The sequence below is a fragment of the Thalassophryne amazonica genome, chromosome 23, assembly GCF_902500255.1.
Source record: "Thalassophryne amazonica chromosome 23, fThaAma1.1, whole genome shotgun sequence".
NCBI classification, from domain to species: domain Eukaryota; kingdom Metazoa; phylum Chordata; class Actinopteri; order Batrachoidiformes; family Batrachoididae; genus Thalassophryne; species Thalassophryne amazonica.
This window is the reverse complement of record NC_047125.1, coordinates 33590915-33617750: the sequence shown is the minus strand read 5'-3', so window position 1 is coordinate 33617750 and position 26836 is coordinate 33590915. Positions and strand designations below refer to the sequence as shown.

General features: G+C 44.2%; 1 protein-coding gene across 2 annotated transcripts; it reads left to right on the top strand.

The window, feature by feature from the left end:
• On the top strand, positions 1–25318 carry tesk1 (testis associated actin remodelling kinase 1). Of its 2 annotated transcripts, XM_034164958.1 has the most exons (11): positions 1–551; positions 648–1083; positions 18206–18327; positions 18554–18602; positions 18707–18853; positions 19140–19222; positions 22585–22675; positions 23319–23402; positions 23495–23581; positions 23718–23802; positions 23876–25318. In XM_034164958.1, exons 2-11 carry the CDS (start codon positions 898–900, stop codon positions 24901–24903), a joined length of 1962 nt encoding a protein of 653 aa, XP_034020849.1. In that variant the 5' UTR covers positions 1–551; positions 648–897; the 3' UTR covers positions 24904–25318. The 2 variants fall into 2 exon arrangements, with proteins under 2 accessions (XP_034020849.1, XP_034020848.1); XM_034164957.1 differs by having other exon boundaries at positions 1–1083.
• The last annotated feature ends 1518 nt before the right edge of the window (positions 25319–26836 follow it).

The following is a 26836-nucleotide window of genomic DNA, read 5'->3' as shown; positions in this document are numbered from 1 at the left end:
CTTTAAGGTTTCCCATGTTTTAAAAAAAATGTGTATTAAAAGCGATAACTGCTTAGCGATAAGATTGTTTTAGAATTTTTGCCCCCCACTTCACTTGAAACTAAATCCGCCCCTGAATGGGGGACACAGGGCCCAGAATGCTCGGTGGGCGTGTCTCACAGAGCACTCGAGTCCAGGTTTTCCAACCTCTCCCGGAATATGAGGATATTTAAGGTGAATCCAGATTTTAAAGGTTTGGCACAACGTGACTCCTTTAAGTCAGAGCGCCCCCACGTGTGTGGACCCGCCTCCAATAAACCGCAGGAGAAGCAGCTCCTCTTCCTTCAACACACACGGACTCATCCAAACGGCGAGGAGGCGGAACCGAACCACGGCGGCGCGTGCGGATGGTTAATTAATGAAAGATCAGGTTAACGGGGAGCTGTGGAGGGTGATCCAAGTCGGAACCTTCACCATCTGCGCACAAACTTGTTTTGGTGAGAAATCGGCGAGGAGACGAGAGAAAAACCCGAGTTTGACCTTAGGTACACGCGTCCTGACGCAGAGCAAACGTGCGTTAACGCGCCGCACTTGAAAGGTTTCCAGATGATAAAAGTATCAATAAATGTGATCTGTTCATGACGGCCCACTTCTCTCTCTGGCTGCAGCTCGGCGCGGAAACCCGGTGTTTGGTGCAGCCGGGAGGGAGAGTCCCGGTGTCGGCCTGAGCTGCTGCAGGATGCGCCGCCGCAGCTGCGCGCTGTAGGAGCGCACTTCCAGGAGTCCTCGGTCCCGGCCCGAGCCCGACGCCCGGCCCGTGGCCTTGCAGCGGGACACATGAGACGCGTGGGCGCCACTCGGACTGGATTTTAAACCTTGCACTCGTCCCCACGTCCTCCTGCTGGTGGGTCGTCCGAGATGGAGACGCAGAGGGTCGAACCGGAGCAGGACGGAACAGAGCCGCCCATGCACAGCGTCCACGGGTCCAACCGGATCCGCCCGTCGTCCTACCGGGCCCTGCGCAGCGCCGTGTCCAGCCTGGCCCGACTAGACGACTTCAGCTGCGAGAAGGTCGGCGCGGGCTTCTTCTCCGAGGTCTACAAGGTGAGTGCACGCTGCGCCGCGCACGAGACAAGAGGGCAGGTTTCCATGGTTACCTAAAACCAACTTCATCTGTGTGTTTTAAATATAGATCACTGACAATCCTCACGGTGGGAAAATGGTTATTATGACATCCACGTGGTCAGAAAAGAGACTAACTAGAGAGGCACTGGAGCGCACGCCTCCGCCAACCCGCAGGAGGCCTTAAAACACGCTCTTATTGTTTTAAAGTTAGGAACTGTATGAAAATGTGGGGAAAAAATGCCATTTTATTTGGACCCAGACCAAAACCACTGAGCAGCTCTGCAGGAGTTGCTGCTAACAGTTGGTGTCAGTTGCAGCTTCATGTGTTAATTCAGGCTGAAGTTGCCTTTTTTCCATGCAGTGTGCAAAGCGCGATTAAAAACAACTTCCTGTCCCTCCACTCATACAACTGACCAAATTTCTTGAACATCGCTGAACTCTCGTCTCTGCTGCAAACCAGCTGCACGTTACTTTAAATGTTTAAGTTTATGAAAAGTTGAGACATTTAAACAGGGGTGGAGCTGGACCCCGACTTTGCACAAGAAGAATTCAGGTCCAGTTCCACAGTCTTTACATTTTGTTTACTGTGTGGAACATTTTTTTTCTGTGTGGCGGCTTGTTGCTTCTCAAAAGTGTCTCCTCAGTGAGATAACAAATGACCTGACACAATAATTCCCAGTTGACCTTCATGACTGAGCAGAAATCGGCCTTCATGTTTTGAGAAGTCTTGTGTGAAGGTGAGACCTTCCCTGAGGAGACGTCCTAATGACTTTGAGGAAACGTCGACCACGACATTGCAGCCATGTGGCCTGATCCATGGACCAGGTCCCTGTGTGCCAAAGATCCCAACAACAGGAGAGGTCACATGTCACCTGGCTGCAGGAGACTTGATTTCTGTTTCTGGCAGGCTGGATTTACTGGGTGCGGAAGATTTGTTGTCCTTTAATCAATCAATCAATCAATCAATTTTATTTATATAGCGCCAAATCACAACAAACAGTTGCCCCAAGGCGCTTTATATTGTAAGGCAAGGCCATACAATAATTACGGAAAAACCCCAACAGTCAAAACGACCCCCTGTGAGCAAGCACTTGGCGACAGTGGGAAGGAAAAACTCCCTTTTAACAGGAAGAAACCTCCAGCAGAACCAGGCTCAGGGAGGGGCAGTCTTCTGCTGGGACTGGTTGGGGCTGAGGGAGAGAACCAGGAAAAAGACATGCTGTGGAGGGGAGCAGAGATCAATCACTAATGATTAAATGCAGAGTGGTGCATACAGAGCAAAAAGAGAAAGAAACACTCAGTGCATCATGGGAACCCCCAGCAGTCTAAGTCTATAGCAGCATAACTAAGGGATGGTTCAGGGTCACCTGATCCAGCCCTAACTATAAGCTTTAGCAAAAAGGAAAGTTTTAAGCCTAATCTTAATAGTAGAGAGGGTGTCTGTCTCCCTGATCTGAATTGGGAGCTGGTTCCACAGGAGAGGAGCCTGAAAGCTGAAGGCTCTGCCTCCCATTCTACTCTTACAAACCCTAGGAACTACAAGTAAGCCTGCAGTCTGAGAGCGAAGCGCTCTATTGGGGTGATATGGTACTATGAGGTCCCTAAGATAAGATGGGACCTGATTATTCAAAACCTTATAAGTAAGAAGAAGAATTTTAAATTCTATTCTAGAATTAACAGGAAGCCAATGAAGAGAGGCCAATATGGGTGAGATATGCTCTCTCCTTCTAGTCCCCGTCAGTACTCTAGCTGCAGCATTTTGAATTAACTGAAGGCTTTTCAGGGAACTTTTAGGACAACCTGATAATAATGAATTACAATAGTCCAGCCTAGAGGAAATAAATGCATGAATTAGTTTTTCAGCATCACTCTGAGACAAGACCTTTCTAATTTTAGAGAGATTGCGTAAATGCAAAAAAACAGTCCTACATATTTGTTTAATATGCGCTTTGAATGACATATCCTGATCAAAAATGACTCCAAGATTTATCACAGTATTACTAGAGGTCAGGGTAATGCCATCCAGAGTAAGGATCTGGTTAGACACCATGTTTCTAAGATTTGTGGGGCCAAGTACAATAACTTCAGTTTTATCTGAGTTTAAAAGCAGGAAATTAGAGGTCATCCATGTCCGTATGTCTGTAAGACAATCCTGCAGTTTAGCTAATTGGTGTGTGTCCTCTGGCTTCATGGATAGATAAAGCTGGGTATCATCTGCGTAACAATGAAAATTTAAGCAATACCGTCTAATAATACTGCCTAAGGGAAGCATGTATAAAGTGAATAAAATTGGTCCTAGCACAGAACCTTGTGGAACTCCATAATTAACTTTAGTCTGTGAAGAAGATTCCCAATTTACATGAACAAATTGTAATCTATTAGATAAATATGATTCAAACCACTGCAGTGCAGTGCCTTTAATACCTATGGCATGCTCTAATCTCTGTAATAAAATTTTATGGTCAACAGTATCAAAAGCAGCACTGAGGTCTAACAGAACAAGCACAGAGATGAGTCCACTGTCTGAGGCCATAAGAAGATCATTTGTAACCTTCACTAATGCTGTTTCTGTACTATGATGAATTCTAAAACCTGACTGAAACTCTTCAAATAGACCATTCCTCTGCAGATGATCAGTTAGCTGTTTTACAACTACCCTTTCAAGAATTTATGAGAGAAAAGGAAGGTTGATTGGCCTATAATTAGCTAAGATAGCTGGGTCAAGTGATGGCTTTTTAAGTAATGGTTTAATTACTGCCACCTTAAAAGCCTGTGGTACATAGCCAACTAATAAAGATAGATTGATCATATTTAAGATCGAAGCATTAAATAATGGTAGGGCTTCCTTGAGCAGCCTGGTAGGAATGGGGTCTAATAGACATGTTGATGGTTTGGATGAAGTAACTAATGAAAATAACTCAGACAGAACAATCGGAGAGAAAGAGTCTAACCAAATACCGGCATCACTGAAAGCAGCCAAAGATAACGATACGTCTTTGGGATGGTTATGAGTAATTTTTTCTCTAATAGTTAAAATTTTATTAGCAAAGAAAGTCATGAGTCTTTAGAAACTAATCAGTCAATCTATCTTCTAATCCCAGATGTCAACTTCCATAACATAGGTCTAACAGAAGTCTAAAATGACCTGTTACAGACGCTGTGGTTTTTACACGTCGTGGTGCAGAATGATGGGACTTTGGTATCAAAGAGGAACCTTGTTGCACAAAGAGGCCTTTAGGAGATGTTCTGGATGTTACAGATGTGGAGAAACGGTACTTTTGTGTAGGACTCTTTTTATAAAAACCTGAAGTTGCTGCATTGGTTTTGGAGTACTTTCAGATAAAATGTCCCACTTCCAGAGTTTGGGGTCACCCCCGGTGTCTAACTGTGCTCCCGTTGGCATACAGGCGGGCCAGCGTGTCGTGTTTTGGTGTGTAAGTGGATACGGTCAGGACGGTGGATCCAGCACACGTGTCAGTAACAGTACCCCCCTCCTGCATGGACCAGTGGCCTTCAGTCTTCATCACGCCACTGTTCCCTTTGTAAGGAAACAAAACGTCTCCCTGCTCGCACGTCACAGTGCAAATCGTTGTCATCACGCCGCTGTTGGTGTGTCTGTACTCTGTGTCACCATTTCCTTCTTGCACAGTGTGCACATTGTCACTTTTAATTGTCCTTTTTTTTTCGTCTCATATCTTGTCAAATATTTTTACAACTACGGTTTCCATAAATGTCCGTTTTGACAGCTCTCTGTTCAAAGTCCAGCCATTGTTTGATATTCTGGTCATCAATCAGTCACATAGATTTCCATGTTAAGCCCACAAAGAGGACTTCTCAGTGAAGTCTGAAAAACTGTCCGTCACAGATTTCCTGCCCTCAGGGCCGCGTGGGGTCACAGTCAGGCAGCGTTTTCAAACGCATTTCACTGCAATCCTCTGTCAGATTCTTAGCATCTGATGACTCACATTGACAGAGCAGGTGGATCGGTGTGATAAGGAGCTGGGGTACCTGCGTGTGCTGTTTCCAGTCACACCACCATCTGCATCCTTGGAGGAAACACTTGGGTAACAGAATTACAATGTAGCAAAATCTGGCCTTTAATAATTTGTGTTTGCCTCAGGGCCAACATAGGATCTGACTTTTTATTCTCCAGTTATTTTCTTGGATCTGCAAGGAGATGTGATGTTTGGGGATGTTTGACATGGAGCCATCTTGATGCTGTTTCGGGAACAAACGAGACAAAAATGAAAAATGGTCGACTGTCATGGCTCCCAAATGTACTTTGTTCTAACGTCATAAAAATGATCAAAGTATCAACAACAAAAAAGGGATTGAGGTGATAATGAATAACATAAAATCATTCTTTTTAATATTATCCAGGTAGCAACAATGCAGATTGGTTAGCCTAGCATACTAGCGTAGCCTAACACAGTTTGTGTCGCTGCACTCCTGCAGGAAATGCGTGTAGTTTTGATGCCTTAAGAAGTTCTTTGCGGTCCTGCTGTACTTCCCCCAGCGTGACTTAAAAATCACACAAATGCACATTTAATTATTTCATGGAGTCACTGACTACGTTAATATGTCGTTAATATTGGGGTTAAGGTCAGTATTCCGGTTTCTGAATCATTAGGAATAACCCGTTTACATGCTTAAGCAGACAGAGTTACTCCTGTACACATGGTCACTGGTATCATTTGGAATCTCCCCATCTAAACAGCGACGCACGTCTTCCACCGGTGCTAGATTTGGTCTGGTGTTTGTGCAAATCCTGCTTCGTGTAAAACCCCTGACTACACACTTTTATACACTTTTCTCAAACAGGCATTAACATCTTCTCACTTTTCTCTCCTGTGTAAACACACTCTTTTTTCTTCTGTGCGAGAAGATTATAAACAGACACACGCAGAACACAAGGTGCATGCTCTTCCTTCACTCACTGCCTCCGGGGGTACGGATGCAGGACCCGCAAAGAATCCAAGTCATAGCCACGGAGCTCTGCGGCTGCAGTATACCAAGACCCTGCGGCGCTGTGGATTTTTCTGCAAATGCCGGCGCGCTCCGCATCAAAACAGTGAGCGTAGTCTCTGGACGTGTTGCCACAGTTGGTGCAGCTCCACACAGCAGAGAGGGGGGCGGTGTGAGTGGCCCGCTGCTGCGTTTACCGAGCCTGCAGACTCAGTAAGCGCATCGGAGGCAGTGAGAGCAATCACAGTGATGCCGACTGGTGCCGCGACCGGCCCACCTGATAAGGACGCAGAACACAATGTGCTGTTTACATCTGCTTCTGTGGTGTCCGATGGGCTGCGCGTGCCACATACAAGTAGTTGCCTTACTCAAAAGACCAAGATTCCTTGCGGATAGGACATGCGCAGAACATAAAATAATGTTCCTTTCTATAGGGCTATACCGATGTGCATTTATATGACCTGATATTTGGGTTAGAAAAGGAGTAACCCAGAGGTCTTATTCGGGTTTTTAAAAACCGGAATATGAGCATATTCGGGTTTTTGCGGGTGTTTACATGGCTGTGGGCAACCGGGTTATTGCTAATATTCCGGTTATGAAAGGGTTATTGGCTGCATGTAAACGTAGTCAGTGTGCAGTACAATGGCTGAATTTTGAAAAATAACACATTGAAATATGGCTGAAAAATTAACAGCCTGAATGTTGTTGTTCATATTTCATGTGCTTTGACTTCACTTGATGGATTGCAGCTTTACTTGAGTAATTTTATCGATTTTATTTAACCTTCTTGGTCCTGCTTTGGCCTTTGACTGGCCAATGAACATGCAAATGTCAATGTTTACTGCTCATTTCTTCAGTTCTTAAGATGCCACTTAGCTTTGGATTAGCTTGCCCTTTGGTGGTACATAAACACAAAATTGCTCCAGCGGGGCAATCAGTCATATTTAAGAGCTTCGCTGACTGAACATGTCACAGTTTTATGTCTGAGGGGAAAAAGGTCTGAGATATTTTTAATGTGAAAGCGGTTTGGGTGGGGTTCTGCAGGCGGGCTTTGAAATGCAAACGTCGTCCTGCCTTTTGTTGACCGTCAGTCATCAGTGCAGATCAATGCAGGCAGCGAACAGTTGTGCAATGAGATGTGTGCTCACGTGTCGAGACAAATCCTTCAGGTGCTGTTTTTCATCTTCAGATGAAGATTCCTGCTGCATGTCTACGTGCAGCTTTCCTGTTTGTTGTTGTCGTCCATCAGGACTGAGTTGGTCCCGAATGATCTCAGTTGGACTTCAGCAGATGATTCCAAACCAGGAGAAACCAGGAAACTTGCAGTGAGCAGATGGAGTTCCTCTGATTAGTTCTTCTTCAGCCCGTCTTTGTAATTTGTAAGGCTGGTCAGTGTTTATTACCAAATCAGGTGGAACCCAGTTTCAAAGTTTCATCGTACATCTTCTTTTCATGGTGCCACCAATGTATTTTGGTGACAAGTTAGGTTTTTGAGTGGAGTTCTTCAGCTCCTTGTCTAATATCCTGTAGATGTCTACCACCTGCTGGATGGTTTTGTATATGATGGATTAGGAGCAGGTGTGGTTGTCTGTGAGAGACACACCTCCACACAACCCAGTAGAAAGGATTTTGTGTGAGGGTAGCCAAAAGAGACATGGCTTCCTTCTCCATATACTATGTGTGGGTTTAATATGTTAAAGGAGCAGCATTGGCATTCATTTTGTAAGAAGACGTTCCCCCGTGTTTTCAGTTATTTGACCTCTGGCACAGGGGTTCCCTCCAGTGTTGTGTTTTTATTTAGTTATTGTTTTTAAGTGTGTAACCTTAAGGGTCTTGCGGCCTTGTTGATTTTTAAGCGTCATCTCCGGTTTTTGTTCAGGTCGTCAGCAGGAATGTTGAATACATCTCTGAGTCACAGAGCAAGATGTTTGCTGTACAACATGTCAAGTCATCAGAGTAATCACTGCGCACGCTGTGATCACTGTGATTAATGGTGTCGCGTGTGTAGGCGCTCGCGTCGCGCTCACACGAGACGTGATAATTGGATGAAAAGACGAGCTCGGCGAGACGAGAGTCAACACAAAGTGTCTGTGTGTCAGCCATCTGTGGCAGAGTGGAAACAAAGAAAAAAACTGTAACGTAATCTGTACGATCGCAGCAGAGAAAACTCAAAAATCAGTGTGGGGGGTTAAAATCTGAAATCAGTGTGGGGGGTTAAAATCTGAAATCTGTGTGGGGGGTTAAAATCTGAAATCAGTGTGGGGGGTTAAAATCTGAAATCAGTGTGGGGGGTTAAAATCTGAAATCTGTGTGGGGGGTTAAAATCTGAAATCTGTGTGGGGGGTTAAAATCTGAAATCTGTGTGGGGGGTTAAAATCTGAAATCAGTGTGGGCGTTAAAATATGCAAAAGTCTGCTTGGAGCAGTGATGGCGGTAACACGTTACTCTAATCTGACTGCTTTTTTCAGTAATGAGTAATCTAACACGTTAATCTTTGCAAATCAGTAATCAGAGATTAAAGTTACTTCTGAGTCACTGTGCATTACTGTTGTTTTTGCATTGCAGGTCAATCACAGCATTAAACTTGGCCACGTCCACTTTGCTCACTTTCAGCGAGCTGCGAGCTTTTCCTCCGTGGTTTTCTGCAGCAGCTATGAGTTGAAAGAACAGTCCTCATCTCTGAAAGCACAGCAACGACAGCACACCTGCACCGAGCTTTACATAGACATTTTTATGCTTTTTTCCCCCTTTATTTAAAACTTTGAGCTGCTCTGTGTGTCCTCACTAAAAGCATCTGATCCGCGACGCGTTAACAGCTAACACTTTTTTTCCCACCCAAATGCACCAAACCTCTTCTTTCTGAGGACAACATGACGTAAAAATTGCGATAAAACTTTCTTACCTGCATATCCAGATGGAAAGGGGGCGTGGAGCAGGGCAGGGATGTGCCCCCTCACAACACCCCTAGATTAAAGGTTCATTTTGAAGCTTTTTTTTTTTTTTTACTAATACTACTTTAATAATAATAATCATTTCAACAACTAAAATGTTTAGAAAGAATTTAATAGTTACATTTATAAACAATGTAGGTTAGAAATGGCGTTTTACTGTTACAGTGCTGCTTTAAAGCACCAGATTGATCCAAAAACCAGACTTGCCTGCCACCTGCTGTGGATGGGTGATGGAAAGTAGGAGCAGGTGTGAACTTGCATGGTTGTCTGACTCTTGATGGATCCAGACGTTCCTCCACACAGCCCTACAGAAACGATTTTGTATGAACTGTGCTGAAAAGCAAAGGGCGCTAACAAAGTGGTCAAGTGAGATTGGATGGGATCAGAGAGCGCGCGCGTTTCTGCATGGAAATGTACGAAATGTGAGAAATGAGCAGGAAGTCACTGCTGCTTGTAAGAGGTTCATCAGGCGTGGAGATGATGGATTCAGCTTTGAGGCTGTATGTTGGTGGTGCCAGAGTTCCGGTTGAGGTCTGCACGGTTGCTGCTCCTCGGCTAGCGGCGTGTGCGCGTGCACCAATCTATGTTTACATTCTGCACAGCTGCTGAGCATGTGATGTGCACGTCTTTACTTGACTCACTGTTTATTCCAACCGGACTGCTCCAGAATGGGGAAGTCTTCAGCCCCAGTTGTGCAACGTTGTGTTTTCAGATCCCTTTCTTGCACCCTCCTAAACTCCTCTCTGTTGTCATCGTTGGTTCTAAAGTTTATCTCTGGACTTTACGCTGGTGTTTGTTCTCTGTTGAACATGAACCAGTCCAGTCTTACACAAACCTGTCTGACGGCAGAGTTTTATCACCTCTGCATTTCCAAAATGTGAGTGTCCAACCCTACGTGTCCTCTTTTGGGGGGGGGGGGGCTTTCTGAATCTGTAGAATGTCCACCATCATTCAAACCAGCCAATAATTACAGCTAATGTGATGCACAAAGAAGCCGTGTCTAAGCACGGTGCCTGCAGAGCTGGTTGGTGGTTTGCACGATGGTGTTACACCACATGAAGATGAGCAGGAAGGAAAATGATTGTGGTCTGATGTCTTAAAGGGGAGATAAAGGGAATTGAAAAAAACTTTTCAGTTCAACTCTTTAATTTGGGATTTTTGTGCATTGCTGTCGCTATTTTGTGTTGTGCTTCAGTTCCTGATAAAGTTCTTAGTTCTAAATGAATGCATGAATTTTCAGTGTATAAATCACAGGATCTCCCAAACTAGTGAAGGGTGGTGGTGGTGGTGGTGGGGTACTTATTCAGGCCATGAGGATTTTCAGGGTTTTTATCTGAAAATTTTATTTCTTTATTTTGGATTATCTGGATGAAGTATTCCTGACTTCCCCCCAAGCATCTGCTTGGCTGCCAAAATAATCCTTAAAATGTGTGAAATTTAGTCAAAACCCGGGAGCTCCTTGGAGGGTTTTTCAGGACGTCTTATTCTCCAGAAAACACTCTTTCATTGACTCGAGTGGTCTTGGTGTTCTGTATCCACGTTATTCCATTTAAGTTCTTCTAACTTCTTTATTTTACCTCCGTTCAGACCAGAACTCTTAAATTACAGATTTGTGAGCAGTTCGATTCAGTTACTTAAGTCATAAAAGATTTACTACCACTGGCGTCACGATCTGATTAATGTATATATATATATATATATCATATATCATATGTTAAAAACCAAAATGATCTTTATTTTCCATAGACGGAGTTTGTCGGACCACTAAATGTAAAGGTTTTTTTTGTTTAGATCAGTGAGTTAACCAGAGAGCTGACTGTATGAGACTGTTGGTCGTTTTCACTCCGACTCATTGGCTTCATCCCCGCGAGTCTCTCCGTTCACTTTGTGGAAACCTAAAGCGGTTTGGCTGCCTGTGAGTCACGTGTGCTCACACGTGATTGTTTCAGGTTGTTGTCAGTGAAAATGAACTCAGACGTGAGATGGACTGCGTGACCTCATGTTTCGACTTGTGTGTTTTGGTTTGGCAGTGGAGGGGGCGTGGCCTACCTGGATCAGGTAGGTTCTGAGCCCGCCTTGCCTGAGCAGAACCTCTCTGCTCTCCCGCCGATTGACCTGCACACGTGCACTCTGACACAGATCAGGGGGGAGCACAGTGTGCTGACGGGGGAGTCCCCACTCTTCAGCTTCCTTTAAATGTTGATTTCATATGCCAATTATGACTTTTTTTAATTTTTATTTTTTGCAGCGACTGTTTGCCTCGAGCAGAAATTCCACAATAACAGGATGTATTTTTATTTGCATTTAATTTCAATTCTGGTTAAATTAAAGTATATTTTCTGCTGTTTAGAAGCTTAAAGCAGGAATTTCCTCTTGACCAGTCGAACACACTAAAAAAAAATTGCAGTTCTTTTTTTTTTTCTTTTATCTCTTACAAAGTTCTTTTTAAAAAATAAAACTCTGACACACTTTGTGAATTTTTTTTTTTTTTTTTTAGATGAGGTTCAGTTCCTGTTATACTCTATTTGAGTTTCCAGATGAGCATGCTGCTTGTTGTGATTCATCATCAGCAACAGAACATCTATGAAAGCAAAAAATGTAACAAACATCTTGTAGTAGTAGTTTTATATAATATATATATATATATAAATCAAGTCAAATTTAAGAAGTTGATCAGAACCCTAGTACCCATATCATAGACTGTTGTGATTTAAGATGAATAAAATATAACTGTCAAGCGCTTTCTAAGAAAAAGCATCAAACTGCTTTGGGTGACAAAAAAAAAGCTAAAACAAATTCTAAATAAAAAGAAACAGCCACAGGCAAAAATGAGACATATTGACGTCCCAGTCAAATATGAGTTCATTCAAACAAAACGGTGTATTATTCTGTCTTTCCACATCCCAGTGGAAATCTCCCGTTATCAACTGTGAGGTCACACACGGGGCTGTGACATCATCTTTTTTTTTTCCTGAAGTGCTCAGATATTCATGTCTCCAGTTGTGTCTCTGAGGCCATAAACATGACCCAGCAGCATCCTCCAGTGCTGAAAAATGAAGCAAATGCAGAAGTGCTAAAACCTGCAGTTCCTTGAGTGGCCTCTTGAGGCTGGTTCTGAAACAGTTGCTACTCATAGAAGTAGAGAAGCTTGAATCTTCGACTGGACTGGGTTGCTTGACGCAAGGACGTTTCGCTTCAAATCACAGAAGCTTCCTCAGCTAAAATTCTTGCTCTGGTACTCTGACTTCTGTCTTGACTCTTGTAGAGAAGAAACCACCTGGACAACTGAGAGCCTACACAGAAATACTCATAGAAGTCCATGTTAAAATGTCCAATTTTAGAGCAGAAATAAGCATGAATTGGCAGATGTCGATAGCTTTGTGATGTCTGCTCACTATTAAAAAAAAAAAAATCAGCTACTCTGCAAAATATGAGTTATCAATCAGCTTCACATCGAGGTGGATAAAATACTAAAATCATACACAAGTCTTCTGATCAGAAAGTTTTTATACACAAGTTTTATATGCAAGTCTTCTGATCATTTTTTCCAGGAAGTGTCCCATTTCTTAAACGGTTTTGTGCACTGAAGTGGTTTATAAATTCCGATGGACCTCCTGTGTAATCAAAGTCCTTGTTTCTGTCCACGGATCAGTCGACCTGATGGGACTCGCTGGCTAATGACAAAGCACTGCGCGTGTTAGACAGCAAGGTGCCGGTGACCTTTCTGTAGCACTGACTGTGGTCAGGTGTGTTTGACGGATAGCTTTAGGACAGGGGTAGGCAACCTGTTCCAGAAAGAGCCATGAGGGTGCAGGTTTTCTTTGCAGCCACTGACTCCACCAGGTGATTTCACTGATTAACTGATTCCATCTGCTCAAAGTGATATTAATCAGTAAAATCACCTGGTGGAGTCAGCGGCTGCAAAGAAAACCTGCACCCTCATGGCTCTTTCTGGAACAGGTTGCCTACCCCTGCTTTAGGACGTGCACATAGGACGTCCATCCACACTGAGCCTCAGCTGTCTTCAGTGTCCCAATTGCTTCACAAGTCCAAAAAATACAAAATACTGAAGTTTAACAGCACGTGGCTGCTGTCACCCATACAGATTATCAATCATTTATGACATCATAAAGCAGAATCAACAGCATAGATCCCTTTATAGGAACATGTTTTAGTAGATGGAATAATCTTGGTGTCTGAGACTAAAAAGATTCTCAGTGAAATTTGTTTAAGTTTACAGCTACAGAGACGCCTGAGGAAGACCCGTCATGCTGGTTGGTGGCGCTACTCAGCCCCGTGTCACCATTACCTTAACATTCTGTTCCAGTCATTCTGGTCCAAGTTTGTCAGATCTTTATCTGCCCATCCACTGTTGTTCCAGAACTCTGGAGGCTTTTTCAGGTGTGTCTTATCTACTTCCGCCTGGACGTCCTGTTTGATTGTTGTTATTGTCTGGAATAGTCCCAGATTGCATTTCAGAGCTTCTAGAATTGAAACATTTTCGTGCAGGTGGTGTTGGGGGGTGATTTTGGGTTTCAGCTTTTTTTGTTTTTCACCACTTTCATCCCTGAATACGAGGGCTGTCAATAAAGTAAGGGTCCTTTTTATTTTTTTCAAAAACTATATGGATTTCATTCATATGTTTTTACGTCAGACATGCTTGAACCCTCGTGCGCATGCGTGAGTTTTTCCACGCCTGTCAGTGACGTCATTCGCCTGTGAGCACTCCTTGTGGGAGGAGTCGTCCAGCCCCTCGTCGGAATTCCTTTGTCTGAGAACTTGCTGAGAGACTGGCGCGTTGTTTGATCAAAATTTTTTCTAAACCAGTGAGACACATCGAAGTGGACACGGTTCGAAAAATTAAGCTGGTTTTCAGTGAAAATTTTAACGGCTGATGAGAGATTTTGAGGTGATTCTGTCGCTTTAAGGACTTCCCACGGTGCGAGACGTCGCTCAGTGCTCTCAGCCGCCGTCGTCAGCCTGTTTCAAGCTGAAAACCTCCACATTTCAGGCTCTATTGATCCAGGACGTCGTGAGAGAACAGAGAAGTTTCAGAAGAAGTCGGTTTCAGCATTTTATCCGGATATTCCACTGTTAAAGGAGATTTTTTTAATGAAAGACGTGCGGACGGATCCGCGCGTCGGGACGCAGCCGACGCAGTGCGGCGGCACAGGAAAAACACCTCCGTGTTGATAACCATTTGTAAAATCCAGGCGGCTTTTGATGGCTTTCAGTGGAGTGAGTATATGAGAAATTGTTTAACAGCTGGACATGTTCCAACTTGTCCTTAAGGCTTTCAACAGAGGTGTTTTTCCTGTAGCGGAGCGTCGCGGCGGCTGCGTCCCGACGCGCGGACCCGTCACGTCTTTCATTAAAAAAATCTCCTTTAACAGTGGAATATCCGGATAAAATGCTGAAACCGACTTCTTCTGAAACTTCTCTGTTCTCTCACGACGTCCTGGATCAATAGAACCTGAAATGTGGAGGTTTTCAGCTTGAAACAGGCTGACGACGGCAGCTGAGAGCGCTGAGCGACGTCTCGCACCGTGGGAAGTCCTTAAAGCGACAGAATCACCTCAAAATCACTCATCAGCCGTTAAAATTTTCACTGAAAACCAGCTTAATTTTTCGAACCGTGTCCACTTCGATGTGTCTCACAGGTTAAGAAAAAATTTTGATCAAACAACGCGCCAGTCTCTCAGCAAGTTCTCAGACAAAGGAATTCCGACGAGGGGCTGGACGACTCCTCCCACAAGGAGTGCTCACAGGCGAATGACGTCACCGACAGGCGTGGAAAAACTCACGCATGCGCACGAGGGTTCAAGCATGTCTGACGTAAAAACATATGAATGAAATCCATATAGTTTTTGAAAAAAATAAAAAGGACCGTTACTTTATTGACAGACCTCGTATGTCAATCGTGAGTCACTTTTGTGTGGATTAAAGTTACTAACTGGGACTCCTGTCTTGTTGCGAGAAAGAAACGAGAATCGTCCTCCCTTCTGTTCACACAGCTCCAAACGCTGCGCGGCTCTCTGACAAATCAAGTTAGAATGATAGAATCCAGTCTGAATTAATAACTTCAAAGCAAAACACCATTTTGTTTATTTTTATTTATGTCCAGAGATCAAGGATACAGTGACTCATTTCATATTTATTTACTTTAAGACTCAATGAAATACATAGAAAACCTGTAAAGCCTACTTTTAGTACAAAATTCACAAGCGGTATCGATAAGGGAATCGATAAGGAATCAGATCGATAAGCAGAATCGATAATGGCATCTATCAATAAAATCTTATCATTACCCATCCCTAGAGACGACTGATCATGCAGTCATGTGACTCAGTGTTCAGGGATATGACTATATTCTGGAGGGGGGCAGCGTATAAAAATGTGATGTGGCTACTCCCAATGATAGACATAATCTGAAATGTGTTGGACACATTCAGGGTGTTCTTGATCTGGCAACAATGTGCATTTTTTGCACCTGGTTTGTTTTTGGCGTGCCGGCTTGATCGAAGCTCTTTTGATGCAACTCTGTCTTGAAATCAACTCAGTTAGTCCTTTTATCTGTTTCAATAAGGAGCAAAAAGCACATCTGGATATTAAGTTGTGGAGTCGACTTCATTATGTCACGGTACGACGAGCTAAAATAACACCTGCATTCCAGCGGCGTGTCCGTGGAGACGCACAGTAAAGTGTCTGGCATTAAAACGTCCGACATTTGGCTCCTGTTGGTTCTCCAGAGTCCAACATGTGAAATCTTGCCCTAGTCGCTTTTCGTCCTTTGAGACCAACTCCTTCCTGTCTTGACATGTTTGACAATTGGCCGAGACCAAAGCGGGGTTGAGCAGCATGCAGCTGGCCCACGCTCGCCTTGTAAATGGCCGGTTGAGGTTGTGGTGTAGCAGAAGAGTATGTACGACTGTCTCCTTAAAGAATGGAGGAGGCAGATGGGGGGTGGTACTGTATGATGGACTGTAAATCCATGGCCGCGTGGAGCCCTGCGACTTTGTTTGCCAGATAAATCTGCACTAATGGAAGCAGGAGGCGGCTGCACATAAATCATACGGGTGAGTAGAGACGACTGCAGCTCACAAACCAGCAGACGCTCAACTTCAAGTGCTGGAAACGTATAAACGGGTGGAGATGATTCCTGAGCACCTTAAACCTTTAAACGAGTGTTAGAAAACAAAACGGCAATTCAGTTATCTTTGCAGTAACCAGTGACTCTGAGAAATTTAAGATGTCTTTGTTACAGTGTCTAAATATTTATAGTAAAAATTATTTTTCCATCACATCTGCAGTGACTCGATTGTGAATAGTTGCTGTACTACTTAGTTATGTCTGTTTTGTAAGAAGTCAACCATGAAGGTGCGTTCATACAGTGGATACGTCTCCCACCTGAGACGAGGGGCTTCCTGCTTGGGTCTTTAGGCCTTTGTGATGTCATAAGGCATGTTAAAACACTGCAGAAGAAATCAAAGGAAGGAAGAAACCTCTTCGAATGACACCAGAATATAGTTTTCCTGGCCAGTGCAGTAATTTGTATTTCTAAAGGGTGGTATGGGGGTAACTGCCCCTCAGTGCCTGAAGTAATGGGCCATTTTCTCCATATGATGGGCCTTTTTCACACATCAACAGGCCGACGTGAAGTGGAATAAATCAAAAGTGGTAATGTTTATCTGTTTCAGGTGTGTGGGTGTTAAATGTGGTGCTGGTCTGGATTGTGGTTGAAGATGATTTCTATAAATCAGAGATGTCGTGTGAACGATTATTTCCTTCAAAAATTACCATTTGTAAACTAGACAGGAAATAATCCATGGAATCAGCAGTAAGCATTTCTATTCAGCGAGCATCCGATTCATAAAAAATGTCAGTTTTGTAATTATCTTGGTTGCGTAATCGTTGTCGGCTGCCTTTTTTGTTTGTTTTTTTGCTTCGTAGACTTTTAATCCCCCCCCCCCCCCCCCCCCCCCCCCCAAAAAAAAAATCAGCACTGAGCCCGGTTCAAGTCCAGGCCAGTGTCAGTCTGTCACTGCACGCAAAGAAACGGTTAACTCCATTTAACTCTGTGAGAGTTAAACGGAGATGCTGTTTCAAAATACTAACGGCTGATGTCACGTTTTGGTGCATCGTCAGTAATGCAAAAGCTTGTATATAAAATTCTGGATCAGGTCTCTGCAGAAAAAAGACGCACCCTGTAGTGCAGTGTTACCTGTAAATGTTGCTTTATATTGAGGAGTTGTGAGTATATTAAAATTATTTTATTATCTAAGTAAAAAAGTATCACTGTGGCTTCTCGAGGGGTCTTTTTGTGTGTTACATATTTGTGTAGTTTAATCATTGAATAGATTAGATTAATTCTTGAAACCACACAGTCGGATTTAAAAGACATGTTTGCTTAAAAAAGACAATAATGACACACAATTTATCAAAGTGAGAAACTGTAGACGTGAATCATGTGGCAAAGACGCCGATCAGGCAAATCTATATGGGGGGGGGGGGGGGTCATTCTCCATCGTCATTCTCCATCTTCATTCAATTTTCAGAACCTATCAAAGATGTTAAATTTGCATTTTAACTTTTTCATTTAAACTGTTAAACAGCTGTGTTTGTCCTGTAGGTGCAGGACTTGCAGGTGCAGTGAAAAATGAGCCTAGAGTGAATTAAAAATAAAAAAAGATGGTGAAATGAGTCAATTAGTGGATTTCTCTGTCAACTTATTTGTTTAATGGAAAACCGATCAGTCAGAACTTTGAGGAGTTACTCAACAAACACTGCAGCCTTTTTGTTTGTGTGAAATTGCAAAAGGTTTGAGTATATGTGACTATAATTGTGTGTTGTCGCACTGCGTTGTCGTCGTCTTTCTTCACACGTTGCTCCTGTGCATAGTTTTAATTTTTTTTTTTTTTTTTTTTTTGTAAAGAAGCCAAACTACTGCACTTCCCAAACAAATATGGAGTAATCTCGACTTCTAAGTGCTGCAGTTGTCATGGCCACCATACCGGATGGAGGCGTTGCAACATGTATGTAACATGCTTAGAGACTTTTGTTCCAAGTCTCTAAGCACAACCAGTATGGTGGTCATGTAGTGCGTAATGGTGGGTGGATTAGGCTCTGTTTTTTTGTGCGTGTGTGTGGAAATCAGTAAGTGGAGAATTGTTTGTTGTGTGAAACAGGTGCAGCACCGCGTGTCGGGTCAGGTGATGGCTCTGAAGATGAACATCCTGGCGAGTAACAGAGCCAACATGCTCAGGGAGGTCCAGCTTATGAACCGCCTGTCACACCCAAACATCCTCAGGTACGTGACGTGGTCGTTTAGTCACTCATAACTTCATCACACTGAAATCAAACCTCACTCTGTAACTGGTGGTCGTACTGTTTATCAGGACACATCAGTTCCTCAGTATTGATAAAATAAAAACAAAAACCCCAGAAGCTTTTATGGTACTGACTATTTCAGAGATTAAAGAGAATCTTCAGTGATGCAGCTGAGATATCTGACCCATTGTTTTCTCGGTCTGCAGGTTTATCGGCGTGTGTGTCCATGAGGGGGCGCTCCACGCACTCACAGAGGTCAGACTCTTCCTGGTGGTCACATAATGAGTATTTGACAATTGTCCATTTGCAAAACAACATGAATGTTTTTGTGTTAAACCGCGTCTCCGTCGTTAAAACAGTACATTAACGGCGGTAACTTGGAGCAGCTGTTGAGCAGTGACGTGCACCTGTCGTGGAGCGTGAGGATGGGCCTCGCCCTGGACATCGCGCACGGCCTGCAGTACCTCCACAGCAAGGGAATCTTCCACCGGGACCTCACCTCCAAGGTGGCCAAGTGCACGCATGTGCGCGCACACACACACACACACGTTTAGATAGATAGCAGCCCCCCCCCCCCCTTTTATTTTACAGGCTGTTTACAAACCTCAAGCATTTTCTTAAAAAAAAATTCCAAAGTATTTTGTGGAGCGGAATATTTATGGATTGTTTTTGTCAGTTGCCTCTGGTTGCTGACGTCTGTGCACTAACATCACAGATCAACAGCACGAAGGAATGCGTTCGTGCTCTCAGCAGCAATAAAGTGACATCTGTGACCTTTGACCCTGTGTGCAGAACTGCCTGGTGCGCTGGGAAGGCAGCGCGTGCACGGCCGTGGTGGGAGACTTTGGCCTGGCGGAGAAGATCCCAGATTACAGGTCGGTCATCAAATGCCATTCAGCACGCTGAGATTAGATTAGAAAAAATAAGAAAGTGTTGATATTTAACGTGTCGCTCTTTGCAGCTGTGTGTGTTTAATGTGCTCTCATAAAGTGGCGGGTATAAATGTTCCATTTAAGTTACAAACCCCGCCCCCAGTTGGTTGTCTGATGACATCAGGGTGATCATCATGAAATTCCTTGGTCAAACACTCACAAGGGGCAAAGTCGGCATTTTGCACAAGTGTTGAACAGATTTGAACTTATTTACCACAAAAGTACGTGTTTTGATGTCATGCTAAACTTTGCAACAAGTTGCTTCTCAGATTTCTTCTTCAACCCTGTCATCTCTCGGGGTCATAGGTCATCTGTGTCTAGCTTCTAGCCGTGGGCTGCATAATTTTAGCTAAAACTTATATTTATTCGTCATTAAATTTCTGACCCAATGAGAAAATGACTTCACCAGAACTTTGACATTCTAATGTTTGTATCTCTTGTTAAATGGGAAAAATAGCCAAATAGGTTAGCTGAGTGCTAAGTGCTGTTAGCTTGAGTGACAAATCTAATTTTATTTCACAAATGTTGTCTAAACATTAGCTAGCATGCTGCGAGGCTTCTGACCCGCACCAACAGGAGAGCCCAAATCACACCTACGAGGGCTGTCAATAAAGTATAGGTCCTTTTTATTTTTTTCAAAAACTATATGGATTTCATTCATATGTTTTTACGTCAGACATGCTTGAACCCTCGTGCGCATGCGTGAGTTTTTCCACGCCTGTCGGTGACGTCATTCGCCTGTGAGCACTCCTTGTGGGAGGAGTCGTCCAGCCCCTCGTCGGAATTCCTTTGTCTGAGAAGTTGCTGAGAGACTGGCGCTTTGTTTGATCAAAATTTTTCTAAACCTGTGAGACACATCGAAGTGGACACGGTTCAAAAAATTAAGCTGGTTTTCGGTGAAAATTTTAACAGCTGATGAAAGATTTTGAGGTGATACTGTCGCTTTAAGGACTTCCCACGGTGCGAGACGTCGTGCAGCGCTCCCAGGCGCCGTCGTCAGCCTGTTTCAAGCTGAAAACCTCCACATTTTAGGCTCTATTGATCCAGGACGTCGTGAGAGAACAGAGAAGTTTCAGAAGAAGTCGGTTTCAGCTTTCCACTGTTAAAGGAGATTTATTTAATGAAAGACGTGCGGGCGGATTGCAGCGTCGGCTCACAGCCGCCACAACGCTTCAGCCACAGGAAAAACACCTCTGTCATATACTCACTCCACTGAAAGCCATCAAAAGCCGCCTGGATTTTACAAATGGTTATCAACACGGAGGTGTTTTTCCTGTGCCGCCGCACCGCGCCAGCTGCGTCCCAATGCATGGACCCGTCCGCACGTCTTTCATTAACAAAATCTCCTTTAACAGTGGAATATCCGGATAAAATGCTGAAACCGACTTCTTCTGAAACGTCTCTGTTCTCTCACGACGTCCTGGATCAATAGAGCCTGAAATGTGGAGGTTTTCAGCTTGAAACAGGCTGACGACGGCAGCTGAGAGCGCTGCACGACGTCTCGCACCGTGGGAAGTCCTTAAAGCGACAGTATCACCTCAAAATCTCTCATCAGCTGTTAAAATTTTCACCAAAAACCAGCTTAATTTTTCGAACTGTGTCCACTTCGATGTGTCTCACAGGTTTAGAAAAAATTTGATCAAACAAAGCGCCAGTCTCTCAGCAACTTCTCAGACAAAGGAATTCCGACGAGGGGCTGGACGACTCCTCCCACAAGGAGTGCTCACAGGTGAATGACGTCACCGACAGGCGTGGAAAAACTCACGCATGCGCACGAGGGTTCAAGCATGTCTGACGTAAAAACATATGAATGAAATCCATATAGTTTTTGAAAAAAATAAAAAGGACCTATACTTTATTGACAGACCTCGTATCTTGGAATCCCTCCACTGGCTCCCTGTTGCCTCCAGAATTAATTTTAAAATCTTGGTCTTCACTTTCAGAGCACTACATGGTCAGGATCCTGATTACATTCCTGACTTGATTCAGCCCTACATCTCAGCCCGCAGCCTCAGATCTTCAGGTCAGAACCTGTTGATGGTTCCTCGAACCTGCTTTAAAACTCGAGGAGACTGATCTTTTAAAGCCGTAGCGCCTCGTCTCTGGAACGAACTCCCTCTGTCCCTGTGATCCCTGGACTCTGTTGAGATGTTCAAAAAGCAACTGAAGACTCTACTTTTTAAACAAGCTTTTCATGGCCAATAATTTTTTAGTACTGAGTGTGTATTTTTACTGTATATTTTTATTGTTTTACCTTGTAAAGCGCTTTGTGACCCCTGAATGCGAAAAGCGCTATATAAGTGTTACTTGAGTGAAAATTGACTTTACAACAAACATTAATTTGGTAAAGTGGTTCTAAGTGAAGGTTAGTGTTAACCCCCATGTTGGTGAGTTAATACTAGCTGTAATTTTGAACAAACACTCTTGTGACGTGTACTCTGGTATGAAAATCACACGTTTATGACGGGCTTTCCTCAGGAATTGAAGCACTAAACAAAATAAATTCCAAAAATAAAAGAATAAATGGCAATAATGAAAAGTACACTAAAAAAAAAGTGTGATATATATGCTGCAAAATACCCTATTAAAGAATGCAAGGCTAATGTTAACTTGTTTATGTTCGAACTGATGGCAGCTCATCCCACACTTCCCTGTCCTCTGCAAACACATCTTGACACTGCAGAATGATGTTTTGTGAGAATTGTTTGTTTTTTTTATGTCTTGGACGTTCCGGTGTGTGTTTCTCCTTTATTGAGACTCTTTGTGTTGTTGAGCGCTAACAGAGCAGCTGACGCTGACACGTGTGTTTGTGTTGGCGCGCTAACACCGTGTACGTGAGGGTTAGGAGAACTCTCCAAATAAGGTCAAACTATTCCAGGCTTTGTCTCTGGATGTCTCCCTCTCTGCAGCTCAGACGCTGTGAATAATTTCTGTAATTAGGTTAGTTTTTTTTCCTCCTCTTGTTCTGTTTGCTGTATCACGGCCGAAACACAGGAAATAACACATGCACGTGTATGTGCACATTCTTGTTCCTTCCTTCCTTCCTTTTTTTTTCTTCTAATTTGCACAAAGTTGCACAATGATATCGCTGCGGTTTCTTACATACAGGAGGAAGTGCACACAAACTGTCACCTCGTGTGACCCCCCCGGCTGATTCACCAAATGAAGCCTGAAGCTTCTTTCAGTTCTCTGTTTCATGTCTGTTTTTTATTTTCTCCTGAAGCATCTTGTGCACGTGGAGTCAGTCGCACTAATTAGGTTTAGTTTTAGTCACAACTTGTTTCGCGGTCTGTTTCACTCTGCAGTGACCCAGCAGATCAGGAGCCTTTGGCTGTTGTCGGCTCCCCCTACTGGATGGCTCCGGAGGTGCTCCGAGGAGAGCTGTACAATGAGAAGGTATCGTCATGAGTCCAAAGTCCACAGTGGGTGTGAAGAAATCCGTGCAAATAAAGCCTGGGCCTGGACCCGGTCATAAAGTAATAAATATTTAATAGATCAGTTATTATGTTCAAACAGACAGGATTTGACTGACGTCTGGCTGTTTTTATAAAACAGACACACTGATGATGGTTTATTACATGTATTTTTAATTTCTGGTCTGATTTTGTTACAAAACGCATAGAGACACATACACACAAATATAAATAAAATCTGAAAGCCTGAATCACCAGGATTAGATTACATTAGACAGAACAAAGACTCCTGGAAATTGATGTTCCAGCAGCAGCACACGGGGTAAGAAGCACACAGAGTATCAAAAGTGAAAGGAAAAAGAAAAAAAAGAGTTTGCAAAGTGAATAGCAGCAATACTTTCAGAATCCTTAAAGTGAATAATTGGAGGTAATCTTGTGTGAAAGCAGAAAATATGCATTAATCAGGGACTGGTTACACTAGTCAAACTCTTCAGAGGAAACTGTAAGTAATCTGTTACACTCGCATGTAATCTGACAAATTGAGCCCAATTTTTAAATGTGCATGCAAATCAGAACTAAAGCTAACAAGAAACACGGAGCTCACGGGATCAATGCTTCAACTGCAGGTGGACGTGTTCGCGTTTGGGATCATCTTGTGTGAGATTACTGCGAGAATCCAGGCCGACCCCGACATCCTGCCACGCACCGAGGTAACAACGGAACCCCGTTTATCATTTTACTGATACTGACTTTATTTCATGGAAGCATGTGTTTTATTTTACTTTTATTCTTTCCCTCTAAGGACTTTGGTCTGGACGTTCTGGCCTTCAAGCAGATGGTGGACGATTGTCCTCCTGATTTTCTGGATCTGGCTGTCGCCTGCTGTAATGTGAGAAACCCTCCCACTCTTAACTGTTTGTCTTTTCTTCAGCCTGTGACATCAATAATTATGTCACACGTCCACTCATTCTTTGTGCCTTGAAGTCTCACTCTGTCTCACGTTGTCGTGTTTGTCCTCCTGCCAGATGAATCCAAAGCTCCGCCCCTCCTTTTCCCAAATTGTGCTGCAGCTGGAGCGGAGAAAGCGTAAGGTGGAGTCGCCCGTTACCGGTGAGTCCAGGTGACGGATCACGTTTGTGTTTGATACAATTTGATTGGTGACTTTTACTTTATTTTTTTAAAGCATCTTCAGAAGTGGGCACTGTCAGGCGCCGGTCTCTGTGCGTCGTCTCAGAGCCACACATCTCCCGCAGCAAATCAGACATACTCAGTCTTTCAGACACGCCCCCCTCTGTGCCGTTGGCTCCCACACGAGTCAACCCCTTCTCTCTGAGGGAGGATCTGAAGGGCGGGAAGATCAAACTCTTCGACACGCCCAGCAAGTCGGTCATCTCGCTGACCTTTACGCTGCCCCCGCCTCCAGACTGCTGTGACGAGGCCTCGCCGCCGGACTCCTGCGACCTGCCCAGGAGGCACCGGCGCTGCCACTCGCTGCCTTGTACGCCGCCGCCACACCTAACGTTGGCACCAAACGTCCTGACTGAGGAGGACTCCCCTGAGCTGGACACGGGGAATAGTGACTTGAAGATGGCAAGTGAGGAGGAGCGACTGTTAGAAGAAAAGGAGGCTGGGACCACCCACCTGGGAGGCGACTCAGAACTTCCTCTCTCCTTTGGAACTCTGTCACCAGAACAAGAGGAGGAGCCCATGGATTGCACCAGCTCCCCGGACTCCAAACCGTCTCCTCCCTCTCGCTACTCGACTCCACTCTCACCCGCCACTCCTCCGTTCTCAAACGGCTGGGAGTCTGCTGTCTCCAGGCCTCTGTCTCTGCCTCCCCTTGCTCACCTGGACAACAACAACATTGTGGTCAGTCGACAGCTGGGCTGGAACACTGCTCCAGCAACAAACAATGGCTGCCACTCCCCCGGTGACCCGGCTGGGTTGTCCCCGTTTGGCTCCAGTAGTGGCCACTCTCTGGAGCAGGAGGAAGTGATTTCCTGCCCAGGCTGCTGCCTGGCAGGATTTCACTTCCCCTCCTTGTGTCTCAGGGCCCCACCACGTAGAAACCCCTACAAGAACCTGAACGGGGACCACGCCACCCAAGGACTGCTCTGCCCTGGACCCAGGATCCTGCCACCTGCTCAGACTCCCACATCCACCACCAGCAGCCTGGAGCCAGGACTCTCCTTACCTGGGGTGCAGACTTGAACTCGTGGGACCAATCGGAGAAGACGCTCCGTCCACCAGCAGTGTTGAACTCGACACCTGGAAGCAAGCAAATAGAAATTTGCACTCAGCATCTTTATGCAGAAAGACTAAATGTCAAAAAATGACTCCAATGAAAATGGCGGTTTCTTTGGTGTCTTTGCAGGAGGCTTGTTGCATGGCGCCCTCTGCTGGGCTGAGGGTGTCACACTGCGTAGCTCAGCATGTCATTTTGATCTTGTCTGATTCTTTTTGACTGAAATGAGGAATGTTTAGTACACCCTTCTGGTGTGTGTGTGAGAGAGATCTGTTTAAAGTATTTGACTGATGTTAATAAATATATTATTATTATTATTGGTCAGAATCTGCTTTTAGATGTGCAGATTGACAGCCAGCTTAAATAAAAAGATGGAATGCAGCCAGGTTGAGTGTCATTTGTTCATGAATGTCTCTCAGTAACCTCATTTGAGACGGTCATTCCCCAAGATAAGTGAATGTCTCTACACTGGTTCATTGCAGCAAGCTTGTGGAGTTGCAGCCCCCATATTTGTGTGGGTTTCCTTCACATCTGCACCGTGGCAGCCCACTGCCCCCTGGTGGTCAGTGTCTAACCGTAATTAGGATGTGTGCAGTGTGTGTATGTTCTTACACACACTGGTTCTGACATGACGCATGACGTTTGTCTGTGCAGCTTTATAATATATTCATACATGGCCAAATAGGAAACAGAATGTGACCTTTTGACCTCTTTGAATTTAGTTTGTTTTCAATTACCACGTGGTTCGCTCGTTGTATGGAGCTCGTGACTGGATGGTCCTTTATTTCCACCCATTTTAGTCTTCAGTTTGGGTTTATATTGAGCCAGGTGCTAAAACACAGGACATGGCCCCGCATTTATTTTCGTATGTTCTTCCCACTCCAAAGGTATAAAGGTGGGATTTGAACCGGGAATCTTCCATATTGAAACCGAGTGCACTAACCACTCGGCCAACAGTTCTCATATAATTACTTAAAATATTCCGATTATCTTATGTGTTGTAAAATAACATCTCAAAGACTGAAAATCCTAGTGGTAGGTGCTCTGTTGATGTTTTAGAGACAAAAGCGAGTGATATTTTTAGGAAGTGATTTGGCTTTTTGCCATTTGCACTACCTCAGTATGCCTGCAGGTGGTGCCATTTTTAAAATGTCAAACAGCGTCACTTCAATAAAATGTCAGCTGTTGGTAGTTTTTGGTTTCAAAACCCCCGTCATCCACCTCTCCGGAAACTCGGGAGGGGCACACTCCCCTCCCGAGCCCACCCCCACACCCCGCAGGTAGGTGCAGGTACTCAGCGGCAACCACCAGGATTCGAACCGGCCGCGTTTTATTCCAATGCGACCCTGAGCGGTCTCTTAATCCTTTACGCCACCAAGTACCTTCTGAAAGCGTGTCATGTCGATTTGTCATGTTATGTTTTCATGTAAAAAAAAAAAAAAAAAACATAGCACACTCAAAATATCGATGTCCTGCCGCTGTTTTATTTCATTTCGGTCAAAGGCCTTCGTCAGATTGGACCAAGTGTTCAAAATTGTTTGTCAACCCAGGTGCTCAAAACCCCCTCCAACGAGTGGGAGGTCCCAGGAGTGATGACATCCAGTGATTTCAGTCCATTCTAAAAATCAGAAAAGATTATTAAATGGTCATAGAACATAAACATCTTAAATCGAAGTCAATGTTTTCATATGTCGTGTTGTCTTCATGTCAGTTGTCCTCGTGTTGTCTTCATGTGTCATGTTGTCATGTCAGTTGTCGTCTTCATGTGATGTTTTCATGTCAGTTGTCCTCGTGTTGTTTTCATGTCATGTCAGTTGTCTTCATGTGTCATGTCAGTTTTAATGTCGTGTTGTCTTCATGTGTCATGTCACGTCAGTTGTCATGTCGTGTCGTGTTCAT